Source organism: Artemia franciscana, chromosome 10 (assembly GCF_032884065.1).
Source record: "Artemia franciscana chromosome 10, ASM3288406v1, whole genome shotgun sequence".
Lineage (NCBI taxonomy): Eukaryota > Metazoa > Arthropoda > Branchiopoda > Anostraca > Artemiidae > Artemia > Artemia franciscana.
The window spans coordinates 50672935-50693607 of NC_088872.1; the positions used below are offsets into that span (position 1 = coordinate 50672935).

The 20673-nt window shown below is 33.2% G+C and overlaps 1 protein-coding gene across 4 annotated transcripts in view; it reads right to left on the bottom strand.

Moving 5' to 3' along the window:
• Window positions 1-1425: 1425 nt before the first annotated feature.
• LOC136032330 (protein cycle-like) overlaps window positions 1426-20673 on the bottom strand; it is a 158159-nt gene continuing 138911 nt past the window's right edge. For all 4 annotated transcript variants that reach the window (XM_065712643.1, XM_065712642.1, XM_065712641.1 and 1 more), the window contains exons 13-16: window positions 17053-17117; window positions 13583-13797; window positions 10005-10119; window positions 1426-5551 (exon numbers count right to left, since the gene is read on the bottom strand). In XM_065712643.1, coding sequence (XP_065568715.1) covers window positions 5334-5551; window positions 10005-10119; window positions 13583-13797; window positions 17053-17117 — 613 coding nt within the window. In that variant the 3' untranslated portion in view covers window positions 1426-5333. The remainder of the gene's footprint in view (window positions 5552-10004; window positions 10120-13582; window positions 13798-17052; window positions 17118-20673) is intronic.

Consider the following 20673-nt stretch of genomic DNA (forward strand, 5'->3'; position numbering starts at 1 on the left):
AATTCAGCTAAATAGCCAAATATAAAATGCTTTAAGCGACAGTGGACAGTAAACTAGTGATAAAACTATTTTGTACAGAGAAATGAGACTTTTTTTCCTTAGAAAAATCCTCCATGACTTAGTAGGTAACTCAAAAAAATTTAACATTAAAATCAGTATAAAGATTAATTTGTGAAGTTTCATAGAAAATACCATTCGGTTGAGTGGTTTGGGGTTATTATTTGATTTAGCTGGGCCAAAGCCGTCGGCATCAACGCCAGGGTAAGGTAGCTGTACTTTCAGGCACTGATTTTGAAATATATGCTTCATTCCCGAGGATTGTTTGTAACAAAATGTTAGAGCTTGTTTTTCTTCATGTTAGCAAAAGTTATTAGCGACACTAGATCTCGTAGTAGGTGTATATAGTTGATATTTTTCCAGTATTGTCATGCATTTTGTTTCGCTAACTAAAATAAATTTTCTATGCAATATATGTAGCCATAAAAGGTCAAAATTTATAAGAAAAATGACCTGTTTCTCTGGATGCTTGAATTATGCAAGCTTATGTTAGTTTTGACAAGATTCTTTGCGGAAACTAAAGTTCAGCTGGGGTGGGGGCGAACTAGGGTCTAAAGGGTAGACCGAAGTCTCGAGGGCACAGTTGCCCCCTGCTCCATAGAAAATTACGCCCCTGTATATTATAAATGAAGGTCAAAGGTCTATTTTGACCTGTTACTCCTAATAATTGTATTCAAACATCGTAATGAAATTAAGAGAGCTGTTTTGAACGGTGCTTTGAATGATTTGATTAATTATTGGAATATTATAATTAAAATAGGAGAACTGCTTTGAATGGCGCTCCGGATGATTCGATTAATTATTCGATTATTTTCTAATTAAATCCAAAAGAAATATTCTTATCGTTTTTGTCTAAAATTGTATAAAAGTTAAAATGCGATTTCAAAGAAGATATACAATACAAGAAGGATTCTTGAAAATGCTACTAAATTTTACAGAAGAAGTTTGACAGACTTGATGGAAAAGATGAAATTTGTCTCAATTTTAACTCGAAACTTAAACTCAACTTAAAGTTCAAATTGATTAGTAAAATCAATAAAACTAATAATTAACATAGAAAATCATATATTATTGATAAAGCATAAAATAACTATAAAAATTTAAAATATATAAAAATTAATAGTAATTAATATAACTAAAATTCAAAAAAGAAAAACAAATAATTCATTTAAAATTACAGATAAGTATTTGACATATTCTATTAAAACAAGAAGGACTATTTTCGCGAAACAGAGCATTTTTGAAGGGCTTATTTGAAAGATTCTCTTAAAACTGTTGAGAGGTGCTACAATACAAATATTATAAAAAAAGGTTTCAGATTAAATCCTCCTTGACTTAATGGTCCTAGTCCAAACAAAACACGTGTAATTCTCCATAGTAAATAGTTCTTTTATTTAACTTGATACTCTTACAAGTAGGTTCAAAAATACTATATTGCACTAAAACTGTCTACTAAAACATTTAATCATTAAATTTCCACATCTTGAAATGTAAACAACGTTTTTGAGCGGCTTTAGTGGTAGTCAGGGGTACAAAAAACAAACAGTTGATTTAGACAAATACTCTAGAATCAGAGTTACCGCCCAGTGGTTTAAGCGTAGACAACACTATTGAGCAGCTTTGGTGGTAGTCAGGGGTATAAAAAACAAACAGCGGACAAATACTCTACAATCAGAGTTTCCTCCCAGTGGTTAAAGCGTACACAACACTATTGAGCAGCTTTGGTGGTAGTCAGGGGTATAAAAAACGAACAGTTGATTTAGACAAATGCCCTACACATAGAGTTGCCACCTAGTGGTTTAAGCGTAGACAACACTACTGAGCAGCTTTGGTGGCAATCAGATAGATTAAAAAAAGGGATAAAAAGAATATACACGTAAATGCCCTACAAGCAGAGAAGATGCCACCCAGTGGTCTAAGCGTAAACAATACTATTGAGTAGCTTTGGTGGTAATCAGAGGGAATGAAAAAAAAGAAAAAATACAGATGCCCTACATACACAGAAGATGTCATCCAGTGTTTTAAACGTAAACAACATTCTTAAGCAGCTTTGGGGGTAGGGAGGGGAATATTATTAACTTACTCCAGTTATAATTACCAGAGGCCAATTTAAACTGCACGTCATAGGGGCTTTAACGGTTAATCAGGGGTAATTATTTGATGGTAAAACCTACAAACAGACTTCCGTCCAGTCCTTTACATAAACCTAAACTATGTTCTTGAGTAGCTTTAGTGGGAGTCAGATGTATTATGGATTCAGACAAGTGCCCTACACAGAGAGTTGTTACGAAATCGTTTATACATAAACAATGTTTTTGAGCGGCTTCAGAGGCCATCAGAGGTAAAAAGAATAAAAGAATATCGGATAATGCCCTACAAACAGAGTTAACGTCCAGTCGTTTATCTTTACTTTTTTTCTAAGCACCGTAGTAATTTCTAGTAAGTCGTGCAAAATTTTTCTTTTGTTTCTAAGTTAACTCCTTTTAAAATTCCAAATGAAATCTGTTTTTTTTTATTGTCTATCACCCTCCTCATAAAAAAAAATCTTCGGTACGTGCCTGTACTGACATTTGCTATTTAGATGTAAAAACTAGATTCAAAACAACCAAAAAAGAAAGTTAATTTATTTTTTCATGAGATACCTACCAGATAGCAGAAAAAAATGTCTTGGTTTCGAAAAAGAAAAACCAAACAAAGAGACAGCTTCAGCGGTTTTACGTGTTTAGTTTTTTTTTATCTTAACCTTTAACAACCTTTAAATCAAACTTAACACAAAAGGATTAGAAGAAAGGTGTGTTTTTAACTTTCTAATGAAATCTGTCTTTTTTATTAGCTCGATTTACAAATTTTCAATTTAAGAATACTGTTGCGCTTGGTATTTTCCCGCATTTGGGATAATTACCAAAAACCGTTAGGTAAACTGTTCTCCGAGGAAAGATCAGCAGTCAAACTTAGGTCAGGAGAATCAAATCGGGATTAAACGCACACTGCTCTGCTTTTTCTCCCTTTTAAACAGCATGCCAATCGATTTTTGGCAATTATCCCAGAAGTGCGAAAAATGTCAGATATGACCTATAGATGTGACGGCGGAGATGCATCAAAATGCAAGCATTTTGTACCAAAATGGTACATGCAAATGTACCAAAATTTTTATAACAAAAATATTGTTTCCAGAAATTATGTCAGCTCATAAACAATTTCAAATACAGCAAAAACAAGTCAACTGAAAAATAAACAAGGAATTAATCGTCTATTTTTCATATTCATTAAAGAAAAAAGAAAGACAAACTGCATTTGAAAGCAATACATTATTGAACTTGGAGGATGGGGAATGGTGTACCCCAAACAAGTTGTAAAGTTTCTTGTTTTATTTAGTTGTGTGAGTGTTGTCCTCGTAAAGGGATGAAAGTACTATTCAAACAAACGTTATTTTCAATCGTTTAAACTTCTTATAAGTATAGAAAATCGATTTAAGACAAAGAAGAAAAGTAAAAACTAGCATTAATCTTAAATAATTTTTTACTATTTTTTAACGAATTTCAACTTAATAAAAAAAAAATCAAGGCTACTCTAAATTACACCGATAAAAAAAATGAATTACACAAAGGACTATTCAAAGTATCTTTTAATTTAACATCGTCATAACTTCGACTATTTGTACACATACAATTATAACTGGTTCTTTCCTAATACAAAATCAGCTTAGTTGCGGTGATGTAAAAGACAAGTTCAAAAGGCGTTAAATAAATCTAGCAGGCCAACAAAAGAGCAGAAAAATGCACAGAAAATAATAACAAACAAAGAGTAATAAGAAAAAAACAAAAGAGAAACAACAAACGAAAAACAACAAAAGAGTAATAAGAAAAAAACAAAAGAGAAACAACAAACGAAAAACAACAAAAGAGTAAATAATTTATTTGCTAATCAAAAGCTTCAAATGATTTTCTTGCTACCCAGAAAAGCGTAAAAAAGAGCGGGACAGACTTAAAAAAAAAAATTCCGATTAACTTAATAATGAGGTAGCTAAGAAACGAGACATATCTTTAGAATTCAGGATTATATATGGATCCAGGAATTGTCCTTAATCCAAATGTAACATTCGTTTACGTCGGAAATGAGCATACCCTGTCCCCTGCCCCCAAGATGGAAATATACACCATGCGTTGCATATATGAACTAAATTTTCTGTATGTAACTCTTTTCTTCCAATTAATTTACCAGTTTGTCAAAATAAGCGAAAATTCATTGCATATATACAATTCAGGAAGAGGGGAGGGGGTGTGTTAAAGTTCATTTTCAACGTAAACAAATATTATATTTGGATAGAGGACGAAATTCTGGTTCCAATTATATGTCTCTTTCTTAGCTACCTCATTAGTGAGTTAATCCACAAATTTACCGACTTTTAAACTGAAAACGGTCGTATTTATTCAATAGGGGTGTAATAAATTCTATCTATCAAACTGGGATTTATTTCTGGATTCAAGTTAATTTAAGCGCTTTCAAGTCGACTTTAAGTTCGAGAGATTTTCTCAGTATGTTGGAATATTCTCATTATAACATATGTAGAGTTACGTACTAACTTACTTAATATGTTCCTTGATGACTTGGCAAAGCAAATTGTCTTCCGTTGAATTGTTAAGTTTTATAAATTCAAAATAATTTGCCAAGAATAGCTTCTCTGTGAAAAAGCCAACTTATCATTTATATGTATAAGTTCTTACAACGCTGAAAGAAAATGTTCCGTCGGTCTAGCCCTTAGCGCATGGTATAAAAGTTCCCTAAATACTTTAACAACCAGACGAGATATGCCTTTAGCTTGGAGGGAATGGGATATCTGAATTTGACCAAAAACGTCATATGAATTCTACTGGATCACCGCACCTAAGCTACAGCAAAATACTAAACACTGTTTTCATCGACGTGCGAAAGTTACAGGGGGGGGGGGGTCAACCCCTCTTTGAAGAAAAAACCGTCATTAATTATCTTTAGGTTATTTTTTTCACGGAGACAAAATTTTATGTACAAAATTGGGCCATTATTTCAGTAACAGATTTTCATTGAAATAAATGAATGAAACAGAGCTTTTCTTTGTATTAAAAAACTAAACCGAAATTAAAAAAAACTACTTATTTACCAAAAATTGACTTCAAATTTTGATCTTTACAAAGATCAACATTGACTTCTAGTAAAATTCAACAACGGCCTAGAAATTTGACCCCTTTCCCCTGAATCGCCAACTTCTAGTTACAGCCGAAGTCTTATTCTAATCACAATCAAGGCAGTGGCCAGGGTAGGCCTGAAAAATCAACAGGGCCACCCAAACCGGCATCAGCTTCTAAAAGACTCATCACGACAGCCATGGCAGCTTCATCATTACCGTCTATGCTGTCATTTACGTTTGGATTTGTACTATCATTTTCCACACCAGAGGGGCTTGTGTCGTTCATCAATCCGCCAATTACTTCGAGCATTTCGTCGTCTCCTTGAAGACCTAAAAATTGTTGTTTTTATCTATAGGTAGTTTTCAGTATGAAAAATAAGGGAAGAAAAAGAGTTCATGATAATTACGGAAGTGCAAAATATCAGAGGTTTTGAGATTCTAACAAAGAAGTATTTAACCCTAGAAGCAAATTTACTCTTGAATTCACATTTTTATACCACTATAGACTTAGATTGACGACTTATTAATCGAGAAAAATTGAGCCCAAAGCTAAAAAGGCATTTGCTAATCACCTCTCTACAACAACAAGCATTTGTCTAAAAATAAATTTAGAATTTGACGGATTTAAATAAAAATTTATTTGAATTTTAAATTTTAATATATTTAACCTTCAGATGAAAAAAAATTGAGAATTCTCAATTTTTGAAAAGTTCCAATCAAGCACAGATATCTCTTCGAGCATTATTTTTTCAAATAATATTTGTGCCAATAAAGGCACAAATGCCTTTTTGCAGGCTCATAAACGAAGACAAATGTCCTTTAAGCCTGATCCATCAAAGCATCGATTTTTAACGATTCCAGTCATTGTCTACAAATTTAGTACAGTTTGCCAAATTTTATGGTTTCGACAAACTCCCTCCCCTCCTCCTCCTAAAACCAAATTCCTGCAAGACTGCAGACAATTAAAGTGTGAATAAGTAAACATGCCTGAAGATGGGTATTGATTGCTTAGTAAATCAATGGAATGGGCTCCACGTTTTGTATTATTAATAGTAGCCATCAATGTAAGCGCTTTCACCAAACACACTACAGATAGTCGCCACCTGGCGACAGTTCTATTGTGCTTATCTCTTCGCCATCCAGTCTATTTTTAATATAAGATGTTGAAGGGCAAACTAATCAGGTCATCCTTTTTGCATATAATTTTTTTAGTGTTCTAAATCCTTCATGGACTTGATTAATTTGTATTTTAATGAAGATATTAACTAGAAATGATTATTAATACCTAAAAGGGACAAGAAAATATAGCCATCAAGATTCGAATAATTTATTTATAGAGACTTCTTGTTTTTACCCAAGTAAACCAGAACAACAATTTGGGGTACAAATAATAGTGAACTAAAAAAGGAAACAATACAAAAATTACCAGACGAACCATATGTTAAGTATTACAAATAAGATAAGATGTATTTTTTAAAAAAAGCGTAAAACTGGGAAGCGAAGACTGGGTCCCAGGGATAAATTTACAAAATTCAGAGCAATACTTTGAAATCAAAATGAAGAACAAGCGCTAAGAGCTCATATGGCACTTGTGACGAGTGATCAGATCCGGTCCGGTTATGTCAATCACGCATCTAAAACTTTTTCTCGAACTCGCCAAAGCACTATAAATCCCCCCAGCTCCCCCAAAGAGAACGGATCTGGTCCCATTATGTCAATCACCTATCTAGAACTTGTGCTTATTTTTCCCATCAAGTTCCATGCCGATCTCTCCACTCTAAGCGTTTCCCAAGATTTCCAGTTTGCAAGATTCCCGTTTCCAACCCCCAATGTCCTCGGATTCGATCTGAACTAAAGACGGAGCATCTGGAACATGACATCTTTCTGATCCGATCACCCATTCATGAGACAAACATACCTCAATTTTCACGATTTCCCCACCCTCCAGATAGTCGAATCGAAAAAACGACTGTTATCAAGTCAATTTATGATGACTGTTATATTTATAGACTGTTATTCAAGTCGAATCGGGGAAGCGACTATTTCTAATTTAATCTGGTCCAGTCCCTGATATGCCTGCCAACTTCCAACGATCGCTATATTGATCAAGTATCTAGTTTCGGATCTTCTTCATGTAAAATTGGGGTGGCCCAGGATTCCAACCCGAGACCTCTCGCACCCTATGTTAGAATCATAAGACTAGACCGGCAAGTTACACTTAAGAACAGCAATCATTTGTTTTATCAGAAAATAAAATTCTTCTCAACTATACCGTTCGCTTGCTCCCTCCCAGATAGTCGAATCGGGGAAGTAACTATTTCTAATTTAATCTGGTCTGGTCCCTGATACGCCTGTCAACTTTCATCGTCCTGGATTCTGGAAGTGCCCCAACTAACAAAACCGGAACCAAAAGATCGACAGACAGACGGACAGAAATTGCGATCGCTATATGTCACTTGGTAAATACCATGTGCCATAGAAAAAGAAAACAATACAAAATTACTGCACACACTACATAGTAAAAACCTCTTCAACCAACTTTACGAATGAAAGAAAAACTGAAAAAGAGTAAAAATTCTCAGAGATAAAATGATAGAACCTATTTGACTCACCAGGCACTTCATACTTTTTTCCCCTTGTGGTAAGTGGTAAGTACACTAAAATCGAACCCAGCAATGAATATGATGGAGAGAAATTTACTGTTTCTTATATTAATATATATTTTTGTCTTATAGTATCTTATTGTCTTATATAATAGAAACTTATTACTTCTAAGAGCTTAAATTTGTTAAAAAGCAGGAATGTTGGGACAATAAGTTCGGTCTTTTCAGCTAGCCATGGAATATTCAGAGAAATTTTTTCAGGGTTCGACAGTTTCTAAAGCGTTATTTCTATTCTAATGCGTAATAAAAAGTGAGATTTATTTTACTGATGGGATTTAGAGTTATTTTGGTGCTGATAAGTACTATTTTTTAAAATATCATAAAGGTGGATTTTTTAATTGGCACGTTTGTTGCATATTCATGTTTATAGTGTTACAAGCCTAAAAGTGGAATACGGGTGCATATTTATCCATATTATTTTATAGTATATTATTTTAGATTATTTTTTATTTTTAGTATTTTAATTTTTTATATTTTATATTAATAGCCTACTTATTTTAATATTTTAATGATTTTTTTATTTAATATTTTATTTTTAATTATTTAATATTTCATATTATTTTTATATTATTTTATAAAGGTCAAAGGCTCTAGCGCCACCTATGCAGCTTCTGATTTGCTTTCTTTTTGACAACTCTTGACATCTAGGGAAAGGTTTGAAAACTTGGAAACGATTGACAACTCGTTGAGGAACTCAGAATGTTCTTTGAAAATCTCCAATCCTAATATCTGTTTCGAGTCATTGGTATTGAGGGAGTAAACATTTATTTTTAGTCAATCGTATTCAATCCGAATAGATTTAACATATCTAAGTTCGCCTAATGATAAACGGCAATAAAAACGCTTCTGAAAATCACTTAATAAGGTGCGTATCCAAGGAAATTTGGCTCTAATCCAATAAAGAGGTAAGTTTTTTTTCAACCGGCCCGAATACTCTCTGTGTACATGTCTAGAATACACCAACCCAGAATAAAATATGGAAGATTAGGCAATAGCGCAGGCACTTTCCCCTCTTCACGGCTTTTGGAACCATTGAAATAAAACTTTTAAAGATTTTTGTTACTGCTACTCAGTACGTCGTCTGTTGTCTTTATTGGTAAGTTTTTTTTTGTTTCTACCGGCCTGAAAACATTCAGGCCGAGAAGAGTATGCCAGGACTACTACCCAGATTTTTACTACTACTCAGATTTTTGTTACTGCTACTCAGTACGTTGTCTGTTGTCTGTTGTCTTAATTGGTAAGTCTTTTTCTACCGGCCTGAATACATCTCTGTGAGCATGCCTGGACTGAAGCATAAAATCATATGTAATAGCCAGCATAGCATAGCCAGTTGGACGTTTGGAATCTCAGAAAGGAAAATTCGTACAGATTTTTGTTATTACTAAATTTTTGTACGTCATCCATTCAGAAAGAAATTGTTTTTTTTTTACCAATGTAAACTTTGTTTTTATCTTCGGTTCGACCGAAGTGACAATGGCGATTCAAAAGAGGTTATGTGTAAGGTTGTTAACTTACGAAAATGTATGGGGGGAGGATCTAGTCCCCTCCCGCAAAGTAACGCGCCGGGTTATATGACTTTTTTTTTGTTAAAAGGATATTTATGCTAACCCTATTACACGGAATAAGTTCGATCGGTTGGTTTAAACCTTACTCCTGTATTTCAGTGGTGTTTCAAGATGATCAGCAGTTCCTACATTTTTCAAAATGCGTTATATGTCCTTTCCTAAAATACAGAAATAGTTCATATATTGAATTTTTACATCACATTGTATTTAACACAAAATTGTTCACCAGTGTTTTGTGTATGTGCATAATATTATGCATAAGATTGTGGATTAACAATTTGTAACTTACCACCTTTCGAATTACTACAGCCAATATATACAGATTTACGACTATTTTAAATACATCAGGTATGTACATGTGCAAATACCGGATGTGCATACCAGATTGTGTATGCGGCATTATAATTGTGCAAAAGATTTTGCATTAATAATTTGTAACTTACCGCCTTTCGAATTACTATAGCCAATATATAAGGATTTACGACTGTTTTAAATACATCCAGTAAAAAATTGTATATGGAAAATGGTAATATGTTAAGACAAAGAGAAAGGTACCTGCTTCAGAAAGCATATGAACGATTTGTCGATTATTTCTCAGGTCTAATAATGAAGATCTCTGATTATTTCTCACTTGCTGAGCAGTAGATCCTTGAGATTGTCCATTCGATATCTAAAAAAAGACATACAAAAAATATAAAATGCTTTCTAAGGCTAATAGGTTTACAACCTTCAGAGGCTTTGGCGTAAATACATTTTTTTTCACTACTACTAGATGTACTGCAGCACCAAGCCGCCTGAGGCCAACACAATTACGCAAGCTCCTCTTCAGTTCGATTCTGCTCGAAGCCTTCCTCTTTACACCCTCCTCCCACCCCCTTTGGGGACGACCTGCTTTTCGTTTGGCCTTAGATGACTGACCGTAGGGTTAATTTTTGAAAATTTGTTATCCTTCTCCGCAGAACGTGTACTAGTCATCTCAACCTTTCTCTCAATATGGTTTTAGAAAGCGGGATAGAACTATATTTTTCGTACAGCTTACTGTTTGGAATACGGTCAGTCAGAGAGATACCCAAGACGGTTTGTAGACAATTTGGTCTGTAGACAACTCTGGAAGACATTACGGAAACAGAACTTTCGCAAGAACAGAACTTTCCAATCTTGGTTCTTATTTTCTACTGAAAAGCCTATAGTGAGTGAACTAGTAAAAATCGAATAGAGGGTATGTTTAAACCAAAATTAAGTGGTGATCAATTGGCATTGCATGGATAACAAAATATATAGTCATAAGTGTGTTTATCCTTGAAACATTTGAACATAGCAAACAGGAAGTAAGGGAGGAGGGGCGAAATAAGGTATGAAGAGAGGGAGAGTGAGGTCTGGAGGAAGCAATTGTTCCTATGCTTAAGAGCTATTTATGTCTCTATTAAGAAGACAATGTACAAAAATTAGAAAATAATATTGTAGTCTCCAACCATGTTTTAGTGTTTATAAAAAAACACGAAAATACAAAATGAGCAAAAAAAAAGCAAGATCGTGTCAATGATTCTGAACTTCAATAGATCAGCTCCCACAAGACCCATAGGTCTGCTTTACTGAAAACTAAATGAATAACTCAAATTGAAAGTTTATTTTAGCCAACTGATTTACTATACATTTGATAAGAACGAATTTAAAAGGAAGAAAACTACTGATTGATTCATATTGTACATAAGAATAATATCTTTGTTATAGATATACTGACCAAAAACATTTAATTCCTAAAATTTGAGCACCAATTAAATGTTTAAAAAAGGTATGATGCAAGAAAAGCATGTTTTGTTGTCAATAAATTGCAAATGATACTTAAGCTTTGATACGACACCATCCTTATTAGTTGTAATTTATGGTCCTATCAAATTTGGCAGTTTATGGTCGTATTAAGTTTGGCAACATTGTGCAATTTCTACTGCTTTAAAACCATAATTGACCACTGCCATCACTGTAGCTTCCAACATTCTAATCTGAAGAAGGCTATGCCTCTCACTGAGATAGTCTGTCTTGGCTTTACTCCAATTAGCCATGGCTCTTAAGTTTTTATTCACTTCCACCAAGTTGATTTTAACTTAAAAATCAACCGACATGGTCTCGGCCTTTGGACTCTTCTATCTTCATTTCCAGCATGTCTTAGGTTTAACATCTAACAAAAGCCAATTTCTGCTCGATTAAAGTCAATATCATATCAATAATAGCAATGGCGACTAATTAGTTTTATTGAAAATTATGGAAATTACACTAATTATTCGTGGAGACGTGGTCTTAGTAAAATGGCTGGAGCAGTCGAGGAATGCTTTAATCTTTCATAGGATTTGTTACAAAAACCTCAGGAATCTGTAGGTACGAAGTTTGGTTAAATTCAAATACTATTTGTGAAATATGTACTCAAAGCGTTTTGATCTCCAATTTATACATTTCTCACATTTATAGACCTAGAGGCCAGACACCAGGGAACAAAAACTTTGATATAAATTAAGCACTATAAAAGGAGGAGAGAAGGGGGGTACGTACTTAGTGTGCTTTGATTTAGAAAAGTAATACATCTTGTTAATTTTTCATTGACAAAATTTAGTTCTTAAGGACTATTCCTAATGTAGTCCCTGAATGATCATGAGCCAAAAAGAGTACACCCTGTCTACATGTAGAAAGTTTAGGGAGTCCATAGGCCCTTCTTCCTGCCCTCAAACCACACAGATTGAAAATCCTTTCATGGCTCTAATTTCAACAAGCTGCAACACCAGCCTAAAATTTTTAGTTGATGTTTGATTGAAAAAAATTAAAAAATTGACCCACAGAGATCTCTAAGTACTGCTTTTGAAGAATTACGAATATACAAGAGACATAATAATATAAACTGAGTAATAAAAAAAAGTCTGTGAAAGCAAACAAGTTTGTATTGCCTTTTCTTCTAGAAATAGGAAGTCTATTTAAAATTAAATTAATTAAGGGTTCTGCTAGAACTGTAATCCCTAACTTACGATTATTAAATTCTCCTTCTAACTTGCATCAACCTAAATCGGTAGAAGTTTTGTAAGAAGGAACTTTGATCTCTTCACTGAATATGCTGTCTTTGGCCAATGAAAAAAAATTTAGTAAACACAAAGATGGGCATTAATCGTTTCTACGAAGAAAGAATATGTCTCCATTTTCTAAATTGTGCGTAAAAAGAAGCTATTTTCTAATTTTCATTCTAAAAAACAGTAATTTTATTGTAAAAAATAAGGAATTTTTCTTCTAGAAAATAAGGATATTTATAGAAATAAGTAGAGATATAAAAACAGAAGAGATAAGAAAGAGATAAAAATTTACCCAGATATAAAAAAATATTAATTTCACTTCTAGAAAATATGATTTTGAGTAAATTATAAAAAAAAGACGATGAAGGTATTTAGAAATTTATTTTTCTGCATCTTAAATTTTTCATGTTCAAAAACAATTTGACAATTTTAATGTCATTCAATAGCTAAAATTAACTTTTATACATCTATGCAATTATATACAAAAACTTATATTGAAAATTTTTTCAAAAATAGATTGAAAATCTCTGAGAAAGGGACAGTTTTTATACTTTCTAAGAAAGTTTAGATGATTCTCTAAAAAATAGTTTAGATCTTATCACAACACTGCTTCAGTAAATAGATAGATCTCAGCCTAGTGAAACCGATGATACGTTTATAGAACACACAGACCTTAAAGATTAGACCAATACTTAAAAATTGTAAAACGTCTTCAAGTAACACACACGCCAGCTTTCCTGCATGATTTCACCCAAGAGCAAATAATTAACAGGATATTAAAATTGAAGAAAACAGTGAAGAAAATAAGGAAAGAATAGCCACAAACTCTCTTGATAAAAATTAGAAAACCAATTTTCATAAATTAAATTGAATCGAAGGGCGTAAGAAATATCTAAAATTGCATCTCTAGGACCCGAAAAGGAGTTTGAATTATGAGGGAGGGAAGACAGACACAGGAGCCGAGGGTGCACTTTTAGAACAGTTCACTTAAAGTAGCATTCTCAAACGGATAAACAGAAAAATTAGGAGGATTAAGCCGGAAGACGAAAGAGAGGGTAGAATAGAAAGATGAAAGAAACCTACATCGCCTTGACCTTGGATCCCAACATCTCCAAGAATGACTCCAGGACTGTCATTAGCTGAAAATGGAGATCCATCACCAGATAGAACCGACGAAGGAGATGGACCGAGGGTTGATCCACCAGAGGATGAGCGTCGCAGAGATTCTAAGACCTCATCAGCTATTACTTGTCCAATTTTACTTGGCTCTAGTTCATGCTGTCTACCCCCTCGTGCACCTAAAAAACATGGTACATTATTGCCAACAGTGCACTATTATTGACATTATTTGGTGCATTATTGACAATAATGCACCTCGACACTATTTGGCGTATTATTGATATCAATCCACCATTATTGACAATATTTGGGGCATTATTGGCAACATTACAGCATTATTGACATCATTTGGTGGATTATTGACAAAAATGCACCATCATTGACATTATTTGGTACATTACTGACAACAACTGACCATTATTCACATTATTTGGTCCATTATTGACAATAACGCACCATTACTGATATTATTTGATGCATTATTGGCAACAATGCATCATTATTGACATTATTTGGTGCATTATTGACAATAATCCACCATTATTGACAATATTTGGGGCATTATTGGCAACATTACAGCATTATTGACATCATTTGGTGTATTATTGACAAAAATGCACCATTATTGACATTATTTGGTACATTACTGACAACAATTGACAATTATTCACATTATTTGGTCCATTATTGACAATAACGCACCATTACTGATATTATTTGATGCATTATTGGCAACAATGCACCATTACTGACATTATTTGGTACATTATCGACAATAATGGTGAACTGGGGGAATATTCCGAAGCTAGCAATTTAAATATTTAATCTACGACAAAAATGCAGTTTAAATATGATGCAGAAAAGAAATGGCAAGTATTCCTTGTATTACTGTTCTAAACAGCGGTGGCAAATGTTCAGTCGATGCAGATGATAGCGATGAAATGTTCGTTTTGGCTGGACATGATGTCCGTCGGGCATTCGAATCACTGGGGCTTGCCGCCATGTTTTTGTTTGCAACAAAACGAATAGTGAATACGTCCGTCATTAGCCCTCCATATCAGTTCAGTTTTCAGCAAGGCTTGGGGTGCTCTGATGCTCTCACAGCGGTAGCAAATGTTCTAGTCGATGCAGATGATAGCGATGAAACGCTCGTTTTGGCAGGACATCATCTCCGTCGGGTGTTCGACTCACTGGTGCTTGCCACTATGTTTTTATTTGCAGCAAAACGAAGAGTGAATACGTCCGTCATTAGCACTTTGCAAGACATGTACTCAAGGGTGAAAATTCACCTTAAGCCTCCTCCCGACAACTATATTCCTTCCGTACCTTTCGACAAACCAAATTTTGCAAAGGAGCCGGGCAGAGAGTTGTCTCTTCCCCAACACTCTTCAAGAATTACATCCTGGATTCTCAAACACAGCGCCCATCTGTCTCATCTTGTGTCCTGCTTAGTCTTAATCTCTTTCTTGTTTCTTATGCTGATGACATTCTGAATATCAACCGGTCGTAGAGAGAATTTATGAAATATTAAGCCAAGATTACAATAATATAGGGCTTCACTCTAACCCTGAAAAGTCAAAAATAGTGTTTTTCAACTGAAACAACTCATCTCGGCCTTCTTTAATCCGTCCAAGAAGCTCTGAAGTCAAACATGTCTAGCAGTTGGCCTACCTGCGACTCCCTACTGGGCCGCCATCTGCTAAAAATACTCGCCAGCCGCTAGCATTCCATTTTCAGAGTCGTATTTGAATTGCATATGCTTTATTAATTAAAGCATAGCTTATCCTTAATAGAGCAGCACTCGCCCCCAATCACAATCACAATACCCCCCCCCCCATTCTTTATTGTGCTCTCTTTTGAAAAATTTTTAATCAAAGAGAAAAAAAGTCAGGTCACAATACTTCAAATTTGCCAAATGCCTACTTTAAGCTTCCTCTATGGACTCGAATACAAAACTGATTAAACATTACAAGATCACAGAACCATATGTACCAGATGAGAAACAAATTCAAAATCGTAATTCAAAGATTCATAACCGCCCGTGGTACCTGTAACCGGACTTACTGTAACGATATTATACCGCAAGCTATTTCGGTGAAATTTCTGATCGATATAATAATACTAGGATAGCTCCGCTGGATCGTTAGCTCATTCGTCTTTTCTAGGTCCATTTCCACCGTCCCTGCAGCAGTTTTTCTCAGGCTCAGGTGTGTACGCTTCTCCCTTGCGCCGTTCTTCTCGCAGATTTACTTTACGTAAGCGATGATCATCAGTACCTCAGAAGTCTCCTGTTTATCAGTCCATTCTACTACGGAACTCCATCCCTTTTGACGTCACTCTATCTCTCCCCGCGAAGAAAGTTTCTCAGTGAGTCTTTCCAGTCCGGTAAATTTTCTCCCTCCCTTATCTTTTCCCTTTTCTTGTTTTCTATTGTTTCCCCCTTTTTGAATTATTTCCCAACCAATATATCTCTAACCTCTTCTTTTGAGATTATTTTCAGGGACCTCCCGAGATGTTAAGGTCCTCGTCATTTTTTTCCCTTTTACTTAACTTTCTAATGCCAACTTGGTCTTTCCCGTTTTCACTACTTTCTTGGTTTATTTTTATCGCTATTATTATCACTACCTATGTTTGTTTAAGTTTTTGTTTCACTGTATTCTAGTGTTTATTCTCCTTTATCTTTATTTTATATGCATTGTACGATTTAGCGTTTTTTTTATGGTTCTTTCAGTGTTTTATTATTGTAGCATGGCCCACAACAAGCCAAACTTCCATGGTCCGACCAATTGTTTTACGTTTATAATATAGTACTAATAAATTTTATTATTAAAATAATTGATTTTTATAATTAATTTTAAAATTAATTGAATTAATAAATATTTAATAAATTATATAGTTAATTTATTAACTATATTAATTTATTAACTTAATTATAGTTAATTATACTAATTAACTAATATATAACTAAATTATAATAACTAAACAAATTAATAAATAAATTAAACAATTAAAATAAATAAATTATATAACTAAATTAAAAAATTAATAAAATAAATTAATAATCACATAATTACGAACATAATTACTATTACAAACTATTACAAACAAAATCAATAAATATTAATTTTAAAATTAATATTTATATAATTAATTTTCATAATTATTTTAATAATTAATTTGATAAATAAATTAGTTAGTACTAATAAAATGATTGATGATGATTTATTGAAGTACATTTTTTTGTAGAGCTTATTGGTTGATATACGGTTGATAAGTCAGTACCTATGACTATCCTTGAACATAAAAGTATTGAGAACTCCCTTCCAGGTAAATAAATAAAACAAATATAGAACAAAATAAAAATATTATATAAACGTATAACACAAATTTTTAAAATAATTAAATAAATATAAAATAAAACAAAGTGGACAAACCTGAGTACAAGTCGAGATTGATTGTCTCGCTGCTAACGTCAGTACTTTCCACTAGCCCCTCTGACCTAAAAGGAAAACTATTTATAGAGATGCATTTTATCTTAAACTTAATGTCACTATGATGTAATACTGAACAAACTAAGCCCACTTATAACACAAAACATCAGCAAGGTGAGCAGCAAAACATCTGCAAGAATTTCTACATTCCTTCTTTATTCTATCTTTAAGTCATTTTTTTTTTGAATTTCTCTTTCAGAATTTTACTTAAGGGTCACGGCTGTCCAAATGATTTTCCCATCGCTCCCATGCTAAGTATTTTTTAGTTATTGAGGCATTTTTTCGATCTTTCTGTTGGTTTTTAAAAGAAAAAGAGACAAATAATTTAGACTGAGAAAAGTTAAAGCCGACACATATTTTCACTTAAATTTGAAATAAAGCCCAAAACTTATTTTAGGTTTACTTTATAAACTGCTGCGTTTGATATTCCTGTAAATAGTATCAAAAATAGAGCAAAGAAATATTCTTTAAAATAAACGGATATTTTATTTCACAGTAAGTGGTTAATGAACACAGTCCCTGACAGATGCAAGACAAAGAGTCTTGCATCTGTCAAATTAAAGTTGACGTTGACACATAAACTAAGGCAAACTAAGTCCTTCAAGTTTTTCACTGTTAAAAGTTAAATGCACAAAATAGGGCTGCAAGGTCCCAACCCCAACCCCGATAGAGGAAACTATTGAGGTCGATGTGGGACAGACGAAGGTAAAAGCTGCCAATCATAGAATGACGAAGGCAACTAGAAGCCCGTAGAGCGATTTTTAGTGGTACCCATAAAATAATTATTTCTATTTTTGTATATCCCTCATCTTTTTTAATTGTATATACAAATTTGGTTAGGCACATTTTTGAGTACTGACAGCAAAAGAAAAATTTTTAGTATACTTGCATATTGTATACAGTAGTTATAATTATGTCATTATACATAAGTAATATACTATGTTATACACATTAATATATCAAGAATATCATGCTGTAAGAGAATAACCAATCCAAAAAAATAAAGGAGTTACAAAGAGTAAAAGTAAGTGCGTAAAAAAATATACAAAAAAAAATCAATGAGTTAGTAAGAGTAAAAATGATAAAAAAAATGAAGAATTTCAATTGAATCTTGATTGAGAGTCCTAATTAAGAAAATATAATCACCTAATATTATGCCAAGACAAGGATAATTCCTTGAAAACGGAGTCCATACCTTAATAACAGTCAAAGGTTCTCGGCTCTCTTAAAGAGAAACGAAAACGTACCCGTACTGACAACACAAGAGCGACAGCTACAACCTAGTAAAGAACGAACCATAAAAAAAAACTTCCTAGAGAAGAAAATTGCCATCTGTAACCGATTAGGGAATTATCACTATTATTTCGATTAATCTTAATAGTCAAATGTAATTTTTAAAACAAATCTATGAAAGCTTTGAAAAATATCCGTAAACCCCACGAAATGGCGTCAGATTGAAACAAAAGTACAACATTAGAATCACTATTGGAGATAACCCCATACAGGAAGCTTATACCTTCCCACTTTGAACCACAAGTAAAATCCCTTTTTTGCATAGGTAGCACTGATGTATCATTTTCTTTTCAGTTTTGTTATTTTCTTCATCGCGAGTGGGGCACTGGTATATCATAGAAAGTTATTTAAGGGGTCATTTAAAAGGAAATCGTAATATGTGGTGGTGACATTCACCACAATGCGTTGAAGAATTTGAAATTAAAAAATTCAATTGAAAAAGTCAATAAAAAAATATATAAATGTAATGTGCAAATGAAATGAATATAAAAGTTCTACTTTTTTTGTTATACATATTTGTATTTTAACAACAGGTACAAAACATTGCATTTTAACATAAAATACCAAACGATAAAAGAGGCTCTGAATATCTAAGCGACACGAAGCATAGCAAAAAAAAAATTAAAAATTGAAATTTCACTAATGGCTATAATAATTATGGCGTGCTACCCGATATAAAATCAAATATTTAAATTTAAGATGTTTAAATAGACAATTTTGAGCGACAAGAAAAACGGAGACCAATGAAATTAAACATAAAATGTAAAATTTAAACAAAATAAAATGCACAAGTTCTATTTTGATGTGTGTTTATATTTGAATGTAATTTACATAACCTTCTATTTTAACATAAAAATTCACAATAACAAAAAAAAACTGAATATCTAAGTGCGAATGAAGGGTAACGAATTTTACAAGAAAGACGAAAAATTCGTCAGTTCTGTATAGGTTTTTTGCCCTTTACTGCGCTTCACACCGTATCTGACTTTTTTTTAATGGATATAAAGATCAAGAAATAAAGAGACAAAGAAAGCAGCACATCAGGCATAACAAGGATATCTAACAAACACAATACAAGGCAATAAGCAAAACTTTGCACCTCAACTGAGTCAGAGAGGAAAGCGTTGAGGGTTGTAGAAGCGCTGTAGATTTCATATATTTAAATATTCGTAAATATTTGATAATCATCCATTAACGGTAGGAACAGAAGATAAAAAGGTCACTTGGAATAAGCCTCCCCGATCTAAAAAGCATTTGAAACTGCGCCAGTAATCAATTTTCGGTTGCACCGTAGAAAAAAGAAACCAAATATAAGCGAGAAAACTAAAAAATATAATAAGTTTTTTTGTCACCACTAATACTCGTGAAGGCATTATTTCAGCCTTGGTGGACTTAAAAAGTATCAAATAAAATTGACACCATGACATTCAATGACAGTTCTGGCCTCTCTTGCGCCCGGAACAAGGTCTTGATTAGCAGCCTCCTTGCCCCTGTCTTTAACAAAATTTTTAGGCCAAATTTTTAACAAAATTATTTTCAATTTATTAATTAAGAATGATCTATTTTCTAATTACTTAGATGTATTGTTTAAAATTTTAAACTATCTGATTACTATTAATTAATATTGTTTATTTTTATTTTATTTCATTAATTAATTAATAATTCATTAATTGCTTTCATTCACTAACTGCACCCTCTATTTTATTTTAATATAAATAATATTCCAGAAATTACAAACTGATTATAATCGACAAATTATTTATTTGAAATTTTGCGCCCCAAAAATTTCTACGCCAAAGGCAGGTGCCCCTCAGTCACCCTTCTCCTCTAAAACCGTCCCTGATTGCATCCTAATTTGAAACTGCTATATGTTGACAAACAACGTCATTTTTTGTACTACGGACAAAATATTCAAGCCAACTTTACTTCACTTACTGAAGTTTTAAATTAATATAATTTTTAATTGTTTAATTAATCATAATTTTCTTACATAACCATTTTAAATTTTTTGTCTATGAAATAAGCAAACAAAAACGAATAACTTGAACTTTGTAAAAAACAAAATCGGCTTTATAAATTAACAATTTTTATAAGGTATGCCACTAATAACTTCAAAATCTCGAACCTGTCCACTGTAAAAAGAAATCTTGGGAAACGCTGTCTTGGATCTTACGTCCACATCTGCCTTCAGAAGCACCCATGACGTCCTTGAAGAGTCTCGAGCTGCCAGACGGGTGAGAGCGTCCTATGTGTACTTTATTGTCGGTGAGA